Genomic DNA, 25,230 nt, shown 5'->3' with positions numbered 1-25,230 from the left:
AATTAGATTTACGTCGCTAATAATTAATAAAAAATTTTCTCCTAAATTTTTTTAGTCAATTTTTTTTTTCAATAATAATTTTATAAAAAAAATAATTTTGGATTTTTTTCACAAAAAAAATTTTCCATCCTAAAAATTTAACAAAAAATGATATTAAAAAAATATTCATGATAAAAAATAAGATCAATTTTCTTTAATCTAAAAAATTTTTAGCCTAAAAATTTTTTCAAAATAATTTCATCAAAAAATTAATTTCTATCAATCAAAAAAATTTTATATAAAAAGTTAATTTATAATTTTTTCTTCAAATTTTTTTTTCAAAAAAATTATATAAAAAAATATAATTATGATGAAAAATTTAATTTGCATCATCAATAATTGTTATAAGAATAGCTCGTTGGCTTCCGTAATGGAATGGACACTATAGGAGATCGATAGCTTTGAGGTCTTTGATCTCTAAGAAGCTCATCTTCTCCTTGAAATTCTCATTCTAAAAGTCAGAGTACAAAAATATCGTAGCAGTTTTGAGATCGCGAGAGAAATCCAGTAAAATTAAAATTTGGAGGGTAGGATAGGAACAGAAAGTTAGAGGTCCAGAAGCTTGTATATTGCATGTGAGGATCGAGCTTGAGAAATTCAAGAGAAATTATGTGAGTATCAAAGAGTAATTAATCAGAATCAAAGCAGACCTGCCGGTAGTGTAAGTTATATTATAAAGTATAAGCTCATATTTATGCTTTGCATTGCTAGAAAGATGAGTACTCGTATTATTTATCTTCTTATGATAGAAACTCCTATAAAAAAATATTTGAGTATCGATCGATGTGAAAGTATAGTACCTTTCAAGATCGTAGAAGTCATGCTAGAATGTATTGCTTAACTATATAATTTTTGTATGAAAGGAGGCTCCTTTCATATAGTTTAAGCCAGACATTCTATCAGAAAGATTCATTGATATCACTAGTAACAGTGACAGCGATGAACAGATGAATTTTACGTTGCAAATAAATGTATAACTCATTTCATTCAAAAAGATCTATTCATTCTACTTCATGAATATCATTCACTTTCATATAATTTTTTCATACAAAAAGTTCGGTCTGGATCATAGCTCACATTTGCTTCTTTATCACGTAAAAAGATAAAAGATATATACAACTGCTGCAAAAAATAGATGCAGTTGCCTTACACAAAATTAAAAATTTAAATTTTATAATTTTTTAAAATTTTTAATTTTTTAAATATTGATGATGAAAATATTTTCATTGTAAATAATAAAGTATCGATGATAATTTTTTTTATCAAAATATTTGATTATTTATGAAGAAAATTTTTTATTACAAATAATAAGTAATTTTTATTTTTTTTAAATTTTTAATTTTTTAAATATTGATGATAAAAATATTTTCATTGTAAATAATTATTATTTATGATAAAATTTGATTATTTATGATAAAAAAATTTTATTATAAATAATCAATAATTTTTAAATTTTTTATTTTTTTTAAATATTGATGACGATAATATTTGCATTGTAAATAAATTTCTTGGTGATGAAATTTTTTTTATCATAAATATATAAATTATTTATGATGAAAATATTTTTATCATTAATATTTAAAAATTTAAAATAAAAATAAATGATATATTATTTATGATAAAAATATTCATCACAAATAATTTGTATTTGAGATAAAAATTTTTTCATCACTAATACATGACTATTTATGATGAAAAATTATTTTCATCATAAATAATAAATTATTTATGATAAATATTTTTTTTATCATAAATAGATTTATTGACGATGAAAATATTTTTATCGTAAATAATTTCATCGTAAAAAAACTATTTTCTTGTAGTGCTATCAATCATATTGATGATTATACACTTGAATCATTCTTAATTATTGATTAGCCATTTGATCGAATAGAAACTTCTATTATATGTGACCCTATAGGTTCGAATCTAAGTCGTAGCATAGGAATAAATTTCTATACTAATCGAAGTGACCATCTAGCAATGATACCCAACACTCGGATAGATTGAATGATTGCAAAGCAATATTCAAGAACCTTTGGTATATGATTACAGTATAATTCATCTCTTTGACTCTCAATACTCAGGATGACTTTAGAGTTAAATTATCAACTCTTAATCAGTACATCCGATTTGTGTCTCAACCTTATAAATTCTGTGACTTCTCACAAGGATTATCCTTGCTAAGATTTTATTAAATTGAAACACAATATAGCACTATCTCCTGAAATAAGGAGCGGTCAACCCATTTTGACTCACACACAGACTTTGCAAGTATTTGACTGTATCCATAAATTTTCTGTCACTGAATTAAAAATTCAAATAGTCTGGTACCAAAACATAGTGGTTGCTTGCAAGTCACTATAGTGATCTCAGATTGGAGGGATACTTATGCTTATATTCTTTATGAGCTACTCTTGACAGCAGAGTACTCCACAGTTTGGTCATGTTCAGTGAAAATGTACTCCTATATTTTATCTGCATGCCATACCAAAAATTTTCACACTCTTTGGTTATGAAGACAATCAGCTCATATGATACATAATGATCTATACTGATAAATATTATCATCCTAGCAATAACGTATCGTTTGATTACAATAAGTTTAAGAACTATATGATAAATCTTTCTTTATCGATTGAAAGTAGTTTTAAGGACTTCATCATAACATAAGAGTTCAATAAGAAAATTATAAAGATTTATGATAAAATTTTAAATAATTTTTATTAATTTATAATTTATATATAATTTATAAAGAATGCAATCATTTACAGATAGATGATTGGCCTTGGCTAGCAGGTTCCAATCGATTAGTTATCGAAAGACTTTAAGGATAAAGGAGGCTTCAAGGTGATGTTAAGGCATTCTCATTGGCCAAAGACCATTTACTTCTTTGATTCCAACGGGGAGAGGAGCGGATACTATTTTAAATGGAGGACCTTAGATTGTTCCTAGCCAACTCCTATCATTGAGCCATGGGAATTGGATTTTGTGCCAAGGACAAACATAGTTAAAAGAACCATGGTTTAATTGGTTATGCCTTCCTTCTCTTCCAATTGAATTTTGAAATACGAGGAGGATTCTAGGCATCATGGAGGCTAGGAAGCTGGTGATCATCAACAACTTTACCAACCAGCTTTAGAAAACTAGATTTGCTAGGATCAAGGTAGAAATCAACTCATCAGAGCTATTAAAGCCTGAGTTTTGCTCAAAGAGAGAATCGAGTTTTTCGATAGCCATTTATGTATGAGAACCTCCTATCAATGTGTTTCTTGTGCGAACAGATTAGGCATACTGATAATACCTATGGTCGACCATCGATCGCTAGTTCTCTACAGTTAAAAAAGCTAGAATGAACAAGTCATGACTTGGTTCTTTGGCGGCCAATTAGTCGAGAGGATTCTATCTCAATCGATCCCCTTAGTTGAGGGTCCGGATGCTAGGGTTTGGTGGTTCTTGTGCACATCCAGGGTGGCAGCCAGAGACCTCTATGATCTTTATAGGGGAGTTAGTCAGAAGGCTTGATGATGCCTGGATATGGAGGATTGGAGTCCACCTAAAGGTTTGCTTGTTTATTTGAAAATTCTCTTGGATTCAGCTTCCTACTGGAGCTCTATTATAGGCCCGAGGGATAGATATCCCACCCACCTATTTGTGTTGTGGGTTGGAGGATGAGTCGATAGATCATATCCTGTTCCGCTATTTGAGGGCAGCCCGGGTGTGGCAACTTGCTAGTCTCCTTCCTATGGTGACTCTTAGGGAGCAGTCTGGCCACACCTTCCTAAAGACACTACGGCGGAGTATGGAGGCTGAGGCTACGAGGTCCGTAGGCATCAAGATGACTTATATTGCTTATCATTTCTAGTTGGTCTGGAATGCTAGACTCTTTAAGATGAGGTGGTAGTCACCAAAGTTCATGCTTGAGAGGGCTTTATTTTAGACTATTGAGATTTTGGATTTGTCATCATCAGGTCGACCTTGAGGAGTTGGGATACCTGAGACTCCCCCTCTACTCTTCCAGGACCTTGCAAAATGTTTATCACTTGGGAGCCCCTATCCTTGATCTTCCTCAAAGTCAACTTTGATAGTAGTATAATTGGTGGATATGGTGGTGCTGGTTTTGTGATTAGGGGCCCTGACTCCAGATTATTGTGGCTAGTGGGATCCATCTTTTAGGACTCCTATTCTTGAAGTAGAGCTATGAGCCACCCGAGAGGGCATCTCCTATGTGAGGCTACATCTTAGGGCTGACTGACTAGTGGTAGAGAAAGACAGCCATAATGGTGAGTTAGATTTGGAGGCAAGGGGACCGCAACGTCCAACTTGCTTGTTCCCGATGTTTAGTGTTTGTTGGTGGGGAGCACCTCTATGGATATTAGACATGTCTATCATACATGAGGCAAACAGTGCCACCAACAAATGGCAAGTTATATTACCGATTACTCTGGAGGTGGTAGTTGGTTGGATGTATTATTTTGTTGTGTCCTTTCAAGACATCTTTTTTTTTTGATTTTTCAATTTGCATTCATACTTGCATTTTATGGGCACTTCGACTTATCAAAAGAAAAAGGAAAAAGGTTGGACATGAGGGTTAAGAAAAGCCTTGTCAATCTCCTGCCAATATGGAAAGATATCAGCATGAAGTTGGATGCATTTTTGAGCTGTGCTGCCTTCAAATTGGAAAATGGAAGCCACATTAGATCCTAAGAGGATTTTTGAATCGGTTCAATTCTACTTGCTCTCCTCTTTATTGATCAAATTAGCTCTGCCGACTCTTCTCTGTAGTTATCTTTTTCTCTAGAGTAGTGAAGGAAAAATGCTTTCATAGCCTTCCATTGAAATAGAAGATGTTGCTGCTTATATCGATCGAGGCTAGAAGACAAATGCTTAAGATCGAAAATCAGACATCTGGTCCTAGTGCAGGGATGCTGGTGCTGGAGTGACCTACAAAATAAGTCCCAAATAGAGGTTGCGGCTCCAGCGAGGACCCTGCGATGCTCCAATCAGAAAAGAAGAGAACAAAGGAGCAGCAACTGATTCTCTGAGAAGGATTTGATTTGACTTACTTTGAATCCTCGGATCTTTGATTGTTTATATAGAAGGATATTGGATAGTTGATTGCATAGCTGTATAATCGTGCAATCCTGAAATTGCCGGGCCATTGAAATTGCCATAGTGGGCAAGATAATTCAGCCCTTACTTGCTCCTGCAAGATCAGGAGAGACTGTTACGTCATATTATTATCTGTTTGAGACAGACAGCTGTCACATACAATGAAAGGATAAGTCGGTTGAGGTAGCTCATGCACAGGTTGGACTTCACGGATGCCTCAGCTCAGTAGAGAGACTAACTCCTCAGCTCATATGATAATCAGCGGTCGTGTTGACGATCCGAGAGCTTGAAATGCCTTGCAATGCAATGTCGATTCGAAGTGCTCACGGTATCCCCCATAACACTACCCCTACTCTCGAGTCTGAGAATCAGGTGAAGGAAGTACTCCAAAAGTACCTCAGATCCAGTGCGGACATTCCTGCCTTCATGCCTGTCTTCCACATTTAAGGCTCATGACGTCAGCTTGATACAGTCGATGCGGATGGGTGTAACTGATGGGATCGCTCAGACGATGGTCTTCTCGAGACTTTAATTATTTTACGATAGTTTTTTATTTTCTTTCTTTAAATTTGTGCTTTGAAGAACGGATATCCATAGATTTTCTTGTATTGATTTCTCATCACTTTCTTAGGGCAGGATGGATCCACAGCACGTGAAGAGGCTAGAGCAGATTCTGGCTCAAAAGAGATAGGTTGTGGTTTCGGTTGCTGAAGCAGAACCCACGGTAGGGAAAAAATCATGCTGCTTCTGTCATCAAGCCCACGTCTCCATCATCGAAAGCTATGGTGCAGGATTCACTAGGAAAAGTTTCGATCGATGGGGTGCCGTCGGAGACAGCATTGGAAACGAGTGTCATGGGACCTTTAAAGAGGATCCGACTGAGATATTGTAGATGAAGAAGGTGGTTGATAATCTGGAGAAGGATCTGATGATGGCGACAGAAACTAGGAGGTCTCTGGAGACAATGACTCCTGCTTGGTGCCTTCTTGCATCCACCTCTCCTGCAGGTCCTTCAGATCCGATGCTTCATGCTCTATCCATAGGAGAGAAACTCCAATTCATGGTGGAGTACTAAGGAATCTGCTACTGCCAGTCGAGAGGCTATTCCTCGATGATCAAAGGAAAGAGAAGTGATTTGCCGATGCTTTAAGGTCCCTTGTACATGTGGGCTGATATTTGGCGAGCCTTGCAAGTTTCAATCTTGATGTTCTGATAATGGAGAAGGAAGAAATTGACTTGCTAAAGTATCGATCAGAGTAGCTACAGAGGAACAATGCCCAGCTGATCAAAGAACTCATCTTTACTAAGGAGGCTCTCCAGGAGGTCCAAGAGTCAATCTTCTGTCGGGATGAAGAACTGGGACGGGCTGAAAGGAAGATTGTGGCCTTCGAGCAGTTGAAATCCAAGGATGATAAGAAGATCGAAGGTCTCAAGGAGTGGATTAGAACCCTCGAGAAATAAAAATCCAAGGTCGAGAGAGACTATCGTCAGGCCCGTGATGACTTAGAGTGTCTGAGGAGGGTACCTGAAGGGAGAAGAGACTCTCCTCATCTTGAAACTCACCCTTGAAGGAGTCCCAGTGGGGGTCCATCCAAGAGGGCTAGGACTTTCGAGGGGATGAGCCGTGGAGAGAGAGCTTCTCGAGGAGATGGGTGTTCTACTTTCAAGGGAGTTCAGACCTCTCCAAAACTGCTCTCAGAAATCTAGAGGCTGGATCGGAGGTGGAGCACCTGAAGAAAAAATTGGAAGAGAGAAAGGTAAATCATAAGCTTCTCTAGAATAAATTTATAGATCAGGAGATTTTACTTAAATGTGTTGAAAGCAAGAGAAAGCAATTGGAGAAAGAAGGGGCTAAGTTATAGCCCAAGCTTGCAGGGCAGTGTTCTTCGTGGTCTTTGAGAAGTATAAGTCCGTTGCCCAGGTGCACTTTCCTCCTGACTTCATTCAGCAGCTTCAAACTGATTGTCTGGATGAATATTTGCAGGCAGTGTTGTTTGATAACTTGTAAAGTTGACGATGACATCCTACTTTCCAGATGAGACGGACAAGACCGATGTAGCCGTCCAGACCCAAGGCATCGTCTGTGCTGAGAAATACCATCTTACAGATGACTGTTCTAGCAATCCCCCTGAAGAATGATTTATGCTCTCCTCTTCTTTTATTTTTTTCTATGATCTGAGGTCTCTAGTCTTGTAATAAAATCTTCACAGGAACAAATGTAATCCTCTTTTATTAATAAATATGAATCATACATTTTAAATATGTGAAAGAATTTAATGTGCGCTCGACCCTCGACTATAACTATAAAAACTAGAGTCATAGCCCAGGCGAATACCTAGCCTGTTATGCTTCAAGCAAGGCACGAGCTGAGTTGAAGGTAGGGCCAAAATCTGAGCTGACTCAAGTTGCGATTAGAATCGCAAGAGATTATAATTTCTATTATGATCTGGGGTGAATTTCCATACCAATCGAAGTTTGAAATTCGAATTGCCTCGCATGGGAGTAGCTGGTGCATGTCTGTACACACTCCTTTGAAAGTGGCATAAAGTACGATTCATCTGTCACTGGCATTAACTACCATATCGACGGCGGCAATCATGTCCATTCATAGTCTCCACACGTCGCACGTACGCTAGTCCTCCGTGATGCACGTCACCTGCAATTAATGCATAGATGGAGTGCGACTTCTGGTGGTCTCATTCGAGTCTGAGGTTATTTAAAATCTCCAAATAGGACGAGATGCGGACCTTACAAAGCTGCGATTACCTTCTCCTTCCATTGCAAATTCCTCTCTTCTTCATTTTTTTGTGGCTTTCCTATATGAGAGAGAGAGATAGCCACCACGGAGCTTAATTTTGCACTGCTGAGCTTCCAGTCAGAAATGACAGAGCAAGACATAATTATGCTATACGAGCAGTACCAAATATCTCCCATGTTTCAACTTGAAGTCTCAGGATCGGATGATCGAGTTTATCGTCCACCTGTGGAATGTATGGGCTTTTATGAGGAATGCTTTCGAAGTGGGCTGAGACTTCCTCTCTACCTCTTTTTCATGATGCTCCTCCAATACTTCAAAATATCGCCATGCACGGTGGTTCCGAATGCATGGTGGCATATCTGTGAATTCACCGTGGTATGTGTGTTGGCTGGGGTCGTGCCAAATGTCACATTCTGTCACTTTCTCTTCAGCCTCAAGCAGCATCTTGACTTGCACGAGTGGCGGTATGTGACTCCACAGAGAAAGAAGGATGACTTTCGCTTGATACTTTTGAGTATGCCTTCCACTATGCATGAAAGCTAAGATTTCTCTTCGTCTCACAAACGTCAGGCGAAGATTGAAACTTTATTGCCTGGGATGAACCCCAAGAGGCTTCGTTAAAGGAGCCTTCAATGAACAAGATTCTGGAGCAGGAGATAACAGCTCTGTGGGGCTTCAAGATTTTAGAGTTAAAAGAGCTGCTATTGGCTCAAACATTGTTTAATACCAGTATCAGTCCAGTTGCTCCTTAAGGTATGCGAGTAAGCTGTTTTGATCTTAATTCTTCTGGCTTTGTTCATCTTACAATTGGATCTACATGATGATTGCAGAGCTAAAAGTCAGAAAGAGCTCGAGCCCACCAGAGAGAGAAAAATCTTGTGAAAAAGAGGTGCCAAGCCCACTGTCGGGTGGAACCTCTGGGTTAAAGTTGGAGATCCCGTGCAACCGATCTTGGATATCAGGGAGTTTGAACCCTTCCCTTCGGAGGGTCATGAGATTGCACGAGTGAGAGAGGATTTGCCTACTATCTCTGATGCTGTAGGTTATCGGGTGGGTCATGTAGAGCAAGGCTTGGAGGAGGTGATTTTGAGCTTATCTACTCCTCCCAGTTTCTTGATCCGATGAGTTTCACCAATAGTCGAGCCTTCCTCAGATGAGTCTCCTGTCGAGATTGTCAGTGCGTCTGAAATTGCACCACCTAGGTTGAAGCTTGAGGTCTTGATGCTAAGGGATCCCATGCTGGTGAGTAAGCTACTCTTTGGACTGCTCCCCTACCGATGCAAATGAGCTATTGGGCATCCCTCGGAGGGAGATGAGGAGAGGAGCCATGGATTGCTTTATCCGGTTATGTTGAGATTTTCTCACTTAGCACCTATTGCATGCTCATTTTTCACTTATAATTTTTTTCTACTTACCAGCTCGTCCATTATTTGAACGGATATATTGAAAGTTCCCGTGAGTTGGCCAAAGAGGTGAAGAAGTCCAGGCTCGAAGCTGAGATGCTCAAAAAGTAAAAGAAAAGGTCGAGAAGAAGGTCGGTGAAGTCTCCATGAGAGCTAATGCCACCAAGAAGAGAGTCGAAGATGTCGAGGCGGCATTGAGGAAGACTGTCAAGGAGAATTCTCGGTTGCTCAGGAAAATAAAAGAGCTGAAGGCCTGCTTGGGGGCCGAGGAGAAGTGAATAGCCGAGGCCACTTCTCAGGCTATGGAGAGCTTTCGGGCCTTTGAAAAATATAAGAAAGGGTTGAATACTTTGTCGATGCCTATAATGCTGGAAGGTAGTCTATTCGAGCCCAAGTTATCATCAAATATTCGGTCTGGACTTGAATTTTTTGATGAAACTTGAGATCCTACCACAGTGGATGTCTCAACGGCTGGCACTTTAGATCCAGGCACCACCTCATAATTTCTATATTTCTTCTTTTTCTCTTTTGGGTCCCTTTGGGATTATTTGTAAGAAAACTTGAAAGGAATAAAATAAGAAGAATCTTTTTGCCATACCTCGGCTAGTGGACTTACTTACACTGATCTGAGGCAATTCAATTTGAGGCAATTCAATTTTGAATGATAACCTTATTTTGCTCTCTTAAATATAGAAGATTATAGAGAATGATGGTTGATGACTTCGCCCGATAAGGTCATGCCTGAAAAATGGCACAGGGTCTGAGAAAATGTGCCACGTGGGCCCATTCCATTTTGTGAAGCATCACAGGGATTTATTTCCATTCTAGAGGAAGTGCATCATTAATAGCTTGAACATTAACTTCTGGAAAGCACCGATTGACGATTGATGCGGTTGCTAGTGCCTATAAATAGGAAATCAAAGAGCAAAGGGATCTCCACTTCTCCTTCTGTGGTAAGGAGTCCTTTTCTTCGACTGCTGCCATATCTTTGCTTTTGAATCTGCCATCCTTGGAGTAAATCAAGCAAAGATTGAAAGAGCAGAATACCTTTGCAAGGGATGCCCATCGGAGGTATTTAGCTCACGATAGGGGGAGAGCTAGATGGGCTGGCGCATCCTCCTCCTGCGGGGCTTCCCCTCCTTTGCCTCCTACGGCTATGCTTCCTCCTTCGCCCGAACACATCCCGCCTGCAATCCAGGAGCACTGCATTACAGAGTTTCAAAATTCTACGACGTTTAGAAGGGAGATGCTCGACGTCACCGCTGCCACCTTTATCTAGGACTTTGATGATTGCAAGGTCCATTCGCAGAAAATAATACCGTATCTAGAACTTCACGATGTAGAAGCTGACGACACCGATGAAGACGTGGAGGCCTCGACGGATGAAGATTGAATTAGCTCACTTGAATGGTGTGGTGGTGAGGTCCTGGTGGACGAAGATCGAACCAGCTCACCTGACCGATCTGATGTTCCATCAATTGCAACGGGACATCCCTCCTCATCCTTCTTTTTTATTTTCTTCTCTATCTTCTCCCATCCCCCTCTTCTTCTTCTTACCTTCCTCATTTTCTTTTCTTGTTCGTAAGATACTACTGGAGCAATTATTCTCTCTTTGTAAAGCATGTATCAACTTTTCTTTATAAAGACTTTAATAAAATGAATTGCTTGGATCATAGAGATTAGCATAGTCAAATGCTTAGATCATATTATTCAACTCAATATGAGTGAAGTTCTAGTAGCTTAGCTTTAGCATAATTGAGGTATCATAATAACCATCTCAACACTACCTCCTATTTCTGAGTCTGAGACAACGCTTCAGGCAAAAGGAATGCTGTTGAGATGATTACTCTGGCTATATATTGTCTGTCTTTTTGCTCTTCTTCTAAGGAGGCAGAGTGTACCGCGATAATTTTGTGTCTACGGTATCTAGTACTTCTCATCTTCTCGAGCGACTTGGGCTCTACTAGAGTCTTGTAAGTTAGCCATGTCTCAGAGTCATCGAGGTCTTCTCGAGGATATGGTAAGTTAGCCCTCATAAGTTGTATTCTGTGCCTGCGGTAATCTTGTGCCTGCGGCATCTAGCACTTCTCGTCTTCACATGAAAGGCATTATGTGCCGACGGCAAGCTTGTGCCTATGGCGTGCACTCTCGACAGCCTTCTAAAGATTTGATAAGTCATCCCTCATGAGTGGCATTGTGTGCCTGTGACGATCTTGTGCCTGCGGCATCTAGCACTTCTCGTCTTCGTGCGAGAGGTATTATATGCTGGTGGTGAGCTTGTACCTATGGCATGCACTCTCGATGACCTTCTGAGGGTTTGATAAGATATCCCTCATGAGTGACGTTGTGTGCATGCGGTGATTTTGTACCTACGATATCTAGCACTTCTCTTCTTCACGCGAGAGGCATTATGTGCCGGTGGCGAGCTTGTGCCTCTGGCATGCACTCTTGGCGGTCTTCTGAGGGTCTGATAAATTATCCCTCATGAGTGACATTGTGTGTCTGCGACGATCTTGTACCTGTATTATCTAGCACTTCTCATCTTCGTTTGAGAGACATTATGTGCTGACGGCAAGCTTGTGCCTGTGGCATGCATTCTCGGTGGCCTTCTAAGGGTCTAATAAGTTATCCCTCATGAGTGACATTGTGTGCCTACAGCAATCTTATGCCTGCGGCATCTAGCACTTCTCATTTTCGTGCAAGAGGCATTATGTGCTGGCGGTGAGCTTATGCCTATGGCGTGACTCTTGGTGGCCTTCTGAGGGTCTGTAAGTTATCCCTCATGAGTGGCGTTGTATGCCTATGGCGATCTTGTGCCTACGGCATCTAGTACTTCTTATCTTCATGCGAGAGACATTATGTACCGCGGCGAGCTTGTGCCTGTGGTGTGCACTCTCGGTGGCCTTTTGAGGGTCTAATAAGTTATCCCTCATGAGTGGCATGGTGTGCCTGTAGCGATCTTGTGCCTGCACATCTAGCACTTTTCATCTTTGCACGAGAGGCATTATGTGTCGACGGTGAGCTTGTGCCTGTGGCATGCACTCTCGATGGTCTTCTGAGGGTCTGATAGGTTATCTCTTATGGGTGGTGTTGTGTGCCTGCGACGATCTTATGCCTGCAGTATCTAGTACTTCTCATTTTCATGCGAGAGGCATTATATGTCAAAAGCGAGCTTGTGCCTATGGCATACACTCTTGGCGGCCTTCTGAGGGTCTAATAAGTTATCCCTCACAAGTGACATTGTATACCTGTGTGATCTTGTACCTGCGGCATCTAGCACTTCTATCTTCGCACGAGAGGTATTATGTACTGGTAGCGAGCTTGTGCCTGTGGCTTTCATTCTTGGTGGTCTTTTGAGGGTCTAATAAGTTATCCCTCATGAGTGGCATTGTGTGTCTGCGGCGATCTTGTATCTATGGCATCTAGCACGTCTCATCTTCACGTGAGAGGTATTATATGCCGACGGCGAGCTTGTGCCTGTGGCATGCACTCTCGACGGTCTTCTGAGAGTTTGATAAGTTATCCCTCATGTTAGTTGACCATCGTTATGGTTCAGATCTCAAGTAGGAGAGAAAGCAACTCTTGAAAAAGTCGGGCATCCATCATAAACTGGCGGCCCTATAAATTTTATTTTCATAGAAAGTATTATTACATCATGATAATACATGCAGAGATTTGTCAAATTTAAATTAGAGTTCTGCCGAGCTACTTTAGCTTCCTCAGCTATAGCCTCCTGATGTTCTGGGGCGAGACTCCATCTCTTCTGCTTTTTCGATCGACAAGTTGGGTTTCTCTTTAGGTGATGGGATATCATTTCAGTGTTAATGCCAGGCATGTTTGCAGCAGTCCAAGCGAAAAGATCCGTATTCTCTTATAAAAGATAAATTAGTTATATTTAGTTACCTCACATAGACATGAGCCGAATTTCACCATCCGACTCGGATTCTCCTCCTTAGCTGGTTGGGGCATCCGTCAACCAGGCATTCCTAAAATTTAGGCCCATCGGAGGCCCCAGACGATCCTTTAGTAATCATGTGGATTTCTCTTCGGATGGATCGCCCTTCTTCCACCGCCTGCTCTTCGACCTGATGCCACTTCTGTCGAGCTGGCGCTTGTTGTGACTGAGGTAGAGGGAGAGACTGCTGAGGCATAGGGGGTTGCTGTGGAGCTTTCAGAGCTCAACATTGAGGGGTCGCTCTCCAGACAAAATGATTCAGCTGCTCCTGCCTAACGAGCCTCTTGATCTCATCGTGAAGCTGATGGCAGTCTCAGTATCGTGGCCACGGTCATGATGATAAAAGCAATATTTAGTTGGGTCCCGATGACATTCTGACTTCACTCTCATCAGTTGAGGCGCAGGTAACTCGGACCCCACTTGCAAAAATACCTCACTCCGAGGGACAGTAGGGGCATATAGCTATCATACTGCCCAGACGGTGATAGTTGTCGAACCCTTCTCGGGGACTCTAAGATCGATGACCTCGACCCCATTGTTCTGCCTCGAGGGCAGAGATCAGAAACACAGGCGACTTTTCTCTATTCACCTTGGATGGCGCTCCTTGCTGGGTTTGTTGCAGCTAAATCGATATGAGTATCATCGGCAAAGGTCTCTTCCATGCGAGCATACTTTTCTGCACGGACAAGCATATCCGAAAGATCTTGGGGATAAGTTTTTATTAACAACTTTTTCAAATTATTCTTCAGCAGATCGCTCATCATTGCAGCTATCACGATTGATTGGTCCAAGCTTTGGACCTCCAAAGTTGCCAAGTTGAATCTATTCATGAAGGAGTGGATCGACTCGCTTCCTTTTGCTTGATGGTGTGGAGGTAGTCAGATCGCTTTTGCTATTGTCGGCTGTTGATAAAATAGCCGACGAAAGACTGACATAGATCTTCAAAAAAATAGATAGATGCCGGTCTCAGACTCGAGTATCACTACCGAGTGGCTCTCTTGGAGGTTGGAGAAAATGCTTGACAGAGGATTGTGTCTGATGCCTCTTGAAGGATTGCTGTCTTGAAGGTTCCACATGATCAACGGGGTTGGTGGTCCCATCGTAGACCTCCAGTTGAGGCAACTTAAAGTGCAGAAGTGGTTTCTGTACAATCCTCGGGACGAAGGGCGGCTGGCTATTATACCCTTCATAGGGCAGCATTGAGGAGCCATTATTATTAAGGATTTTTTTTATTTTTTGGCCTAACTACTGGTCGAGCTCCTAGAATTGACTTTTGAAGTCGGCCTTGCAGTGGAACCAGCCTTGGAGAGTAGAGGAGATCGACATCCGGAGGTTGAGTCATGGCCTGATTGTGGGCTTGGAGATCACCGTCGGATCGATTGCTAGGCCCTAGGATGACTTTAATGAGTCAACCTCCTCTTTGAACTTCGAGGAGGCGCCTGTGGCTCTAGTTGAGGTGGTGGTTGTAGAGCTATAATTGAAGTAGGGTTCTGTGGAGATACCGCTGCGGGAGGCACAGGCGGCACCACCAAAGGAACCGTGTGACGCACCACCATGGGGGGCACAAGAATAGCCTGGGGAGACTGTGGCACCGCTTGGAAGGGTGCGAGAAAGGTTTAGACTACCTAAATTGAGGTCATCTGATGTTGAACTTAGTGAGAGAGCTGACCAAATTGGTCAGCTGTGATTGGCACTGAGAGGATCGGTTGAACCAATGGAGGGGCTTCCAGTGCCAGTGGTTGAACTTGATTATCAGCTTGGCTAACCGCCTATCGGGAAGCAGCAGCATTGGAAAGTCAGAAGATGTCCATCTTGGAGCCATGAATGTGAATGTAGACCTTTCCTCTATCTGTTGCTGCTTAAATCGATCGAGGTCGGAAGACGGATGCTTAAGATCAAAAATCAGACATCTAGTCCTAGTGCAGAGATGCTGGCGCTGGAGTGTCCTGCAAAATAAGTCTCAAACTGGAGGTTGCGGCTGCGATGGAGACCCTCCGATGCTCAAGTCAAAAAAACAGAGAACAAAGGAGCAGCAACTGATTCTTTGAGAGGGATTTGATTTGACTTTGGATTCACGGGGCTCTGGTTGTTCATATAGAAGAATATCGGACAGCTGGTTGCATAGCTGTGTGATCGTACGATCTTAAGATTATCGGACCATTAAAATTGCCATAGTGGGCAAAATAATTCAGTCCTTGATTGTTTCCCCGAGATCAGGAGAGACTGTTATACTGGATTATTACCTATTCGGGATGGACAGCTGTTGTGTACCATGAAAAGATAAGTCGGCTGAGGCAGCTCATGCACAGATTGGACTTTGCGGATGCCTCAGCTCAGTAGGGAGACTGACTCCTCAGCTCATATGACAATCAGCAGTTGTATTGACGATCCGAGAATCTGAAATATCTTGCGATGCAGTGTCGATCCGAGGTACTGACGATATCCCGTAACAGAAGATATTATTATTGAAGAATTAAAATGCATGTCCCCGCTCACTTAGCATCAGAACTCCCACTTGGAACGCTTGCTTGATCTTCTCTCTCATTAAACCCTCATTTGCCGAGCATCAGAAACTCTCCACAAATGGTGTCTTCTCAGTCAACTCCTTCTACAACATTCTTAATAATGGAGGTTTCTTTGCCCATTCTTTAAAGAAATTTGGAAGGCCACGGTACTGGAGAAAGTGAAGGTATTCATTTAGCTTGCCTTGAAAAGCAAACTACACAAAGAGATACTCTTGCAGAAAAAGGTGGTCATTCAGCAGTGGTATCTTCTTTATGGATCTGATACCGAGACCGTGACCCATTGATTTCTTAGACGTTCTTTTGCCAAAGGCATTTTGTCTACCTTGAAGATTTGCCTCAGTCTTAGCCGGTGGCCGTCAGGTTTTTGGACCACTTGGAGGCAGAAGAGAATTCAGCAACCAGTTACAGAAGTGTGGGACCAACTCTTGTCGGCAACATTTTGGCACACCTGGCAAGAGAGATATGGAAGAATCTTTCTAGTTTGAAAGATTTCACTTACGCCACTCTACAGAAAATCCTGCGCTCTTTTCATCTCCGGAAGAATCTCAGCTCAGGTATAGAGAAAGAAGGATGCGACTTGATCTGGAATAGTTTGTCTTCCTTAATTCTTCCCCACTCAGTTCATAACAACACTCGACTCCCCATTTCGTTGATTCTGAAAACTAATTGGCATTCTGTTTCTGAAAACTTGGATATTTGTCTCAGTTGTATCAAACAGAAGGCTGTCAACGCTGGACTTTGTTCCTTCTCTGTTTACTCTCCTTGGTCTGGTCATCAATTTCTCCTCTGCTGGCCAAGATTTCCATATTTTGTAAGGCTTCTTATTCTGAATAAAAGCTGGGTGATAGCTACCCTGCCTCCCTTAATTACCATCAAAAAAGAAAAAAATATATGTTTTTTCTAGTTTATCTAAACCACACTCATGCTTCAAAGTATGTCCACGACCAGGGATGCTGCAACAATTCAGGTCCCTGTCTCGAGCGAATTGCGGAGCTAATACGTAGCTGAGACAAGTGGTCATGATACGACAACATACAAGTGATTTCTTCGAGGGTGATGTCAAATCTCGCCACCTTGTTTCTCTTTTTCCTCCATAATCCCCTAAGCTTTTCTCCTTGGAGCAAGTTGATAAGGAATCTCTTTTAGGATATCTTGAGACAATAGCCATAAAACAAGGCTCCTTGCACCCATGAACCAATCTTCTCGTCCCCTAGACACATGGGCAAACCGCTGCAACGAAGTACATGGCTTGAAAATTTTGGACATGTTAACCTGCTTCCGTTTTTGCACTTTTGGTTGTGTTGATGTGATGATATATATGGATATCTGCAGTATAATTGAAAAATAGTGAAGGGCCTTTTTTTTTTTTTTTATAATTTTAATAAATCGGCCAATATATTACGCAACCCAACTCAACGTAGCTTGCAGTCATATATAAAACACTTTCTAGCATCTCTCGGGATGAGGAAGTGATCTAAATAGCTATTTTTGGCGCCAGGATGGCAACGTAGGTTGTCTTCATGGGGTTATATTTATTTTTTTTCTTATTTTCTAAATTTTAGTTATTTAAAATTTTTAATTTATTTTTAAATTAATAATTTTTTGAAGAAAAATATTAATTTTTAAAAAAATATGATATTTTTTAAATATCATATTTCTTCAAAATTATGGCACCTTCTCGGTAATCCAGACAGAAAATATTTTGAATCTGATTATTTTGGTATCAATAAAAATATCGATCTCTTTTTTTTTCTCCCTTTTGTGCTTTGTCGCTCATCTTTTTGAGACAGAGATCACATCTTTTATTTTTTTTTACTTTCTTTTATTAATTTGCATGCATCTGAAGGAAATTTTTTGAATCAATAAAAAGAGGATCAATAGAGTTGGATCGTTGTATCTTAGGGATAAAATCACCGAATATATGCATGTAGAAGCCAAATTATATTCTTAGTGTTGGGGGATATCTGGCCAGGACACCATCTCCTAGGACCTTTTCGATACCACGCTCACAACAAGAAGAAATAAGAAATAAAACAGATATAATCAAATACGTAGATCAACCAAAAAAAAGCTCGTCTCCATGGGGCATGCAAGCTTCACTATGAGAAAAGAGAAAAAAATATAAGAGAAGATCATACCCTCAACACTCGTACACCCAATCTCTACCTCACAGGAAGCTCTCTCATACAAAAACTCTCTTTAGGAAGACCTCCTGAACTTCTGAAGCGACCGCTGTTTGCTGTCCAACAGTCTGCCTGAAGCCCTTTGCTTTTGCTCCTGTCGGCACCTCACCTCTGCTCTCTGGGTTCTCTGTCGAACAAAGCCACACATACCATCACACCTCTCTGTTCACGGAACAGGGCTTTTAAAGCCTTAAATCCGTGAAAGAATAGGATACAACTCCTTTCAGCATCCAAAACACTTTCCTGAAACCTCGGATCTTGACCAACAACACTCCAACCCGTCAGATCGCGACGTAGTTCATGAAATAATCCGTAGACCACAAGAAACGAGTAGAAAATGCCATCCGATCCATGGTGAACCGTGAGAAACCGAGGGAAAATGCCCTCTCGGTTCATGCAGGTCCCCGATGGACTGCCGGTCCATGCCTACTGTGGACCGCATGAAGAGAAAAGCGTGGGGTGCACCCGCCGGGCCCGCGTGGGCCTGGGTCGCGCCCACACCTGCATGAGTGGGCCTGGGTTGTACTCCGCATGCGTGCGCCTGTGCGTTCGCGAGTTGGGCCGTGCGCTCACGGCCTGGTCGCACGCTACTATGCATGGTCGCACCACCGCTGCCTCCGCCAGCCCGTCGCCAACCTCCACCGCTCCAGATTTCATGCCAACTTTAATGGAGTGTATCTCGTTCATCCGAACTCCCTCATTGTCATGGACCTCGCTGTGGGCTCAATATGTATCGAATCTCAAGGCATCAAATCCTAACAATCTCTACTCGATTCGACATTCGGCCTCCTCCTAACTCTGAGAGCTTTTGGATCTCTTCGCCCTCATACTTTGAGGCAATCGCCTGCTGATCATGGATGGACAAACATAGGAGTCGAGCTAGGCCGCTCGATCCCATCTCCGTCGTATGCTATGCTCTTCCTGACCTGAGACGTGCTCGAATATCATCCTGCGGTAATAGAAATCTCACTTTGCGATATCGCCTCTCATCCTTCCGAGTCTCACATCTCGTGCTCGATCCACCTCCATCTGGAGCTCCATCTCGCTCTGCGCTCCTCCTAGCTCCTGAAGCTCCACCTCGCATTGGGCTTCCCGCCAAATAGTAATAACCTCTCGTCTTCTTCTTCTCTTCCAGAACAATCCTATCATCATATAACAACTTCAGGATTCTTCCATCAGCTACTGTCCTGTAGCCTCTCGAATGCAATCTACTCAGTGAGATAAAATTCGTTCGAAATCGGATACGTATCGATCTCCCCTAATTTTTTATTGCACCATCATGCATCCTCCAGCTGACCGTCCCGATGCTCTGATCGTACAGCTCGATCCATACGATAATAAACTGAACCCTTACTATTCTTCAAAGAGTCAAACTGCTCCTCTCTGCAACATACATGATAGGTGTACAGAATCTAAAATCTATTGCTGAAAAGAGTAGATACCTCATCAGATATCTCTAGGACATCACCATTTGAATCGCTACTGGCCGTCGCTGTAGTAGCCCTCATCCGATCTCTTAGTTGAGAGCAATCTCTGGCTAGATGTCCCAACTCATCACACCGATAACATCTTGTCTTGCTCAAGTCTTTCATCCTAGACTTAGACTGCCCTCGTTGCGATCTCCTGTCGCTCCGTCTACCGCCTCCTGCTTTTTCAGAAATCACCAAAGCTGAGCTGCCGCCATCTAAGCTCGAAGCTGGATTCTCCCTCTTGAGAACCTCATTCTGGAGAATTACCGCAATAACCTCATCCATCTTGGTGGTGCTCTTCTCCAGTAGAAGAGCAGTCACCAAAGATTCATACGAAGGGAGAAGTGACGCTAGCAAGACCAAGCCCTGGTCTTCTCCTCAACTTTCTCGCAACGCTGATGAGGTCGGTGAGGATCTTCTGGAAGTGACTGAGATGCTCCAACACGCTCTGTCCCTCAGTCATCCACAACTGGTAGAACTGCCTCCAGAGAAAAAGAGTGTTGGTGAGAGATTTCACCATATACAACTCCTCGACTTCGATCCAGCACCGTTGGGAAAGTCTCGCCAAGTACATGGATCACCACCTCATCCGCTAGGTACATGTGGATGGTACTCACTATCTGCATCTGGAGCTGCCTCCAATCCTGCACCTCCATGGTTGTCGGCTTCTCCTTGCATAAGAGAGCATCGATCAACTCTTGGTGGATGAGCACGTCTTTCATCCTTGCCTATCACAAAAAGAAATTACTCTTTCATCAAACTTATTGATCTCCATCTTGATTGATCCTATTTTCTCCATCTTCAATCTTGCTCACATCGCTGCAATTTGCATCTTGATACCGTCTTGCTTTGATACCACTTGTTGGAGGATGTCTGGTCAGGACACCACCTCTCAGGACCTTTTTGATATCACGCATCGCAGCAGGAAGAAAGAAGAAATAAAATAGAAACAATCAAATACGTGGATTAACCAAAAAAAAGCTCGCCTCACAGGGCATGCAAGCTTCACTATGAGAAAAAAATAATTACAAGAGGAGATCATACCCTTAACTCTCATATACTCAATCTCTATCTCACAAAAGCTCTCCCTCACCAAAATTCTCTCTTAGAAAAATTCCCTGAACCCCTAAAGCGACCGCTGTTCGCTGTCCAACAGTCTGCCTGAAACCCTCTGCTTTTGCTCCTTCGGTGCCTTGCCTCTGCTCTCTGGGTTCTCTATCGAACAAAGTCGCGCACACCACCACACCTCTCTTTTCACGAAACAGGACTTTTAAAGCCTTAAATCCGTGAAAGAATAGGATACAGACTCCTTTCAGCACCCAAAACACTTTCCTGAACCCTCGGATCTTGACTAACAGGGCTCCGGCCCATCGAATCACGACGTGGTCCACAAAATAACCCATAGACCATGAGAACGAGTAGAAAACACCATCCGGTCCACGGTGGACCGTGAGAAACTGAGGGGAAATGCCCTTTCGGTTCATACAGATCTCTGGTGGACCGTCGGTCCACACCTACGCATAGACCGCATGAAGAGAATTGCACGGGCCACGCCGCGCCCACGTGTGTGGGCTTGGACTGTGCGCTCGCGCCTAGGCGCGCGCTGTTGGCCTCCGTCGGCCCACCATCGACCTCCGTTACTCTGCATTTCATGCCAACTTCAATCCAGCGTATCTCGTTCATTCGACTCCGTTTGAGGTGATTTTGGAATCGTTGGACTCCGTTCGTCGTCGCGGACCTCATTGTGGGCTCAATATGAATCGAATCTTGAGACATCAAATCTTAATACTTAGGATAGTCTTTTATATGCCTTAGTTCGAATTTTTTTTTTTAATTTTTTATTTTTTTTACTACTTTGTTTGTTTATAATATTATTTTAGAATGATATAGATAGTAATAACAATTGTTTAGTTATTTTGATAGATTAATTCCAACATTTTAAGCAAGCATCCAACGAAAGCATTGATAAATGGACGAGGACTCGCCTAGCGTTGCGCTTGCTAAGTTCAGATTCAACAACATTATTAATTATTAATAAGGTCCATGATTTGGTATCCTAGAAGAATCTTTTATGAGTTTAAATGCAGAGATGGAGGACATCAGTGCCATTAATTTCACTTGGTCAAACAGGTTTTTATCATTAAAAATTTGCTGCTTTTTTTTTTTTTTTTGATAATCATCCAAAATTGTTGCTTAACTAAATCATTTTAATGTTAGATAGTTAGAATTATATTGTCATGATGCTGCTACAGTTCTTAACTGTTGGAAGGCTAAGATCCTTAGCAGATATCACAAAACTACTCAAGGACAAAACGGATAAGTAGTACTTTAAGTTCGTGGGAGATAATTTCATAAGACAAGTACCATATCTGTCTTATGGGAACTTAACCTGGGACCTGGGGGTGAAATGATAAGGTAAACCGTAAACCTCAGCTGACCAAACTATTCCCATTTTCCACGAACAGTGCTAATTAATTAGCGCCGCTTTCTTCTCCCTCTTCCACTCCATTTTTCTAGAACAGACGCAGCGCGCCAGGAGTAAACAAAGTCAACATTTCCAGTACACTAATCCGTAGAATTCTGGTGGCACCAAAAAATGGGACCCACCAATAACCGTTCCATGTGACCCTGCTCCATGGTCACATGCTCTCCGTATCTGTAGGGTCTTGGGCCTGCCCCGTCTGGAACAAAATACATATTTCACACCCTAGTTTTTGGCAAGCAGAACCATTGAAAGGAAACAAATTGAGTGATATGAGAACATGAACTCAAGGAGAATAAGAGACTAATGGTGGAACATCCAGTTCTCTTTTCCGTCCTATGCCTCCTACGTGGGAGTTCGACCGCATGGTAAGCCTACAAGCAAACGAAACAGATCAAACCGCTCCTTGTGATAGAAATAGTGTACCCTATAAAAGCTAGCAGCTTAAACAAAGGATTTTTCCACTCCTCCGTGCCTCACATCTCGGGGAAGCTTACTTCCTTTCTCAGCCACCAGAGCCTCGTACTAGTCTCGTGGCTAGTCTAACGAACTCATTTCTTCTTCTTCTTCTTCTTCTTCCACTCTTCATCCATTTGCTGCCATCTGCAGAAGCAGTCTATGACATCACAGCCTTTGGAGCCAAATCAGATGGCAGGACGGATTCCAGCTAATCATTCCTTAGTGCATGGGCTGCTGCCTGTGGCTCGACGGAGTCGGCGACGATTCATGTGCCGGTCGGCCTCTTCTTGGTTGGTCAGGTCACCTTCTATGGTCCCTGTAAGAGCAGCAGGATCACCATCCAGATCGATGGGAGCCTCGTTGCACCATCAAATTATGCCAGTTTTGGCCACATTGGAGGATGGTTGGTGTTTGATCACGTCGACGGTGTCTCGGTGTATGGGGGGACCTTCGATGGCCGTGGCTCGTCTTTCTGGGCCTGCAAGGCTGGTGGTGGGAACTGTCCAGATGGTGCAACTGTACGTGCTAGCATTTGTGAAATGGCCCCCGAGCTCTCACAAGTTTTCCTTGCCTATAATTATTTAACTGTCTCAACTATATGATCATTAACCTAATCACCATGTTCCTCTTCTTGCAGTCTTTGACATTAATTTCGAAACTCTAAGGACATCATTATCAGTGGGTTGACGTCGATCAACAGCGAGCTGTACCACATCGTAATCGACAATTGCCAAGGGGTAACGGTGCAAGGTGTCAAGATCATAGCTCCAGGGAACAGCCCTAACACCGATGGTGTTTTGTCCAGGCATCAACCGACGTCACGATCATGAGGACCGGCATCAAGACAGGCGACGACTGCATCTCTATCGGCCCTGGCACAGCGAACCTATGGATCGAGCAGGTCACCTGTGGGCCTGGACATGGCATAAGGTGAGTGAACATGTATTGCATTACATGTGCATGGTGGAGGCACACCATCGCTTGTCTTGTAGCTAAGGATGATCAAATTATGTTTCGCACGTGTGGGAGCCTTTTAGTGTTCTAAGTCTAACATGCCCATGCACGTGTGGTTTTGGTTTCTGGCAGCATTGGAGCCTGGGGAAGGGGTTTGACGAGAGGGGTACGGAGAACGTAACGGTGAAGACGGCGGTGTTCACGGGAACGGAAAACGGGCTGCGGATCAAGACGTGGGGCAGGCCGAGCGACGGGTTCGTTAAGGGAGTGGTGTTCGAGCACGCGTTGATGCAAAATGTCCGAAACCCCATAATCATTGACCAGAATTACTGCCCCGAGGAGAGAGGATGCCCTGAGCAGGTAAAAAAACTTATGCCCAAGTCCAGGGGTAAATCTGTCAAGTTGGGGGATGGGGTGGGGGGTGTGGGTTTGTGGTCTGGCCGCGGCGGCCAACATATCCTACCGTACTTGGTATTCATGTGCACAAGTGAACATGCGGTGTTGGCGATACACCATATGGTGCGGTGCATCATATACACCACCCATTACATGATGAATGATTCTATACGATCATGCATGATGTGCATTCTACAACTCATGTTCATTTATGACCATCCATCATGTGATGGATGATGCGCATGATGCATGCTAAAAGATTCACACTCGTTTCACATGAGTTAGTCCAATCAAAATGTGTTATGCTAGCGGTGTGCATTGATCCAAGAAATGCAAAGATTATGTTATTCTGTTTGTTATATATTTTGGCTCCATATTGTGACCCGATCTATTCACCAACGTATCCAGTTTGATATGTACCAGCCTGCCCACATAATTAAAAATTTCAGCTTGGCTCAATAGTCTGATTGAGCTGATATATGAAATTCTTACTAATTTCTTTTCGAACTTTAGATGAATGACTGGTTTCTTACCCAAAGATTTGGGTTCCCCTTGCAGAATTCTGGCATAAAGATCAGCCAGGTGACTTACAGTGATATACAAGATCATCTGCATCACTGGGACAGCAAATTTTGATTGCAGTGCGCCAATCCATGCAGCGGGTTAGAGCTGCAGGACATCAAGCTCACATACAAAAAGAGCCAGCGGAGTCATCTTGTAAACATACTGATGGCACTGCTTATCGATTTGTTGAGCCGCCTAGTTGTCTTTGATAAATTGAGTTGTAACTAATTCATGGAGTCAGATCCTATAACATAATATAGTAACAAAATTTTAAAAAAAAATCAGCATTGATCTTTATTCTCGTATTTAAGCCTTGGTCATGTATGACATCTTAATATTAGATAGCTCACCCCACATCAAAACATGGCTTGACATCGGTGTCATGTTGCTGTGTTTGGCTTAGTCCATTTGATTCTTACTACTTGCCTCAAACAGCCATGTAAGTTGAGTTTCTGTGAATGGACTTCTTAGCCCTGATCTGATCTTTAACATGGAGACATCGGGTAGAAATGGGAGATCCCAATTGCCAAAAAACAAACAAATTAATGGATCATCCATCAAGTCATTAGTGAGTCAAATAGCTGATCAATCTCCTTGTAAGTCACAAGTTTTATGGTATCTATGTAATAAAAGTAAAATGATCAATGGTGTTAAAGATGAAATTTTGTATTGACATCTAAGATTTAGAGTAATTTTTCATTAGCCACGTGTTAAGACAACATTATAATGAATCGATCACGAAGGTCATGGAGCAGCAAAGGATGAGCACGAGCAGGCCCTCGAGTAGGAGCAAGATAAAGCCCACCAACGAGACCTGAGACCGCCATGCCGCGTGGGTCTTGCCACCACCGCTGCCTATGGGGATTGTGGAGAAAGCCGCACAGCACCTGAGGGCTCGGAGGGGAAAATGGTGAAGTAGAGGGAGCGAAGA

General features: G+C 42.3%; 1 protein-coding gene across 1 annotated transcript; it reads left to right on the top strand.

Annotated features, from left to right (window-relative positions):
• The first annotated feature begins 22,243 nt into the window (after positions 1 to 22,243).
• Positions 22,244 to 24,538, top strand: LOC105049852 (polygalacturonase-like). Its single transcript, XM_073242511.1, has 4 exons — positions 22,244 to 22,903; positions 23,023 to 23,315; positions 23,472 to 23,699; positions 24,294 to 24,538. The coding sequence occupies exons 2-4, from the start codon at positions 23,175 to 23,177 to the stop codon at positions 24,369 to 24,371; spliced, it is 447 nt and encodes a 148-aa protein (XP_073098612.1). The 5' UTR covers positions 22,244 to 22,903; positions 23,023 to 23,174; the 3' UTR covers positions 24,372 to 24,538.
• Positions 24,539 to 25,230: the final 692 nt, after the last annotated feature.

Source organism: Elaeis guineensis, chromosome 8 (genome assembly GCF_000442705.2).
Source record: "Elaeis guineensis isolate ETL-2024a chromosome 8, EG11, whole genome shotgun sequence".
Lineage (NCBI taxonomy): Eukaryota > Viridiplantae > Streptophyta > Magnoliopsida > Arecales > Arecaceae > Elaeis > Elaeis guineensis.
The sequence above is the reverse complement of the archived record's forward strand: the minus strand, read 5'-3'. Positions and strand labels throughout refer to the sequence as shown.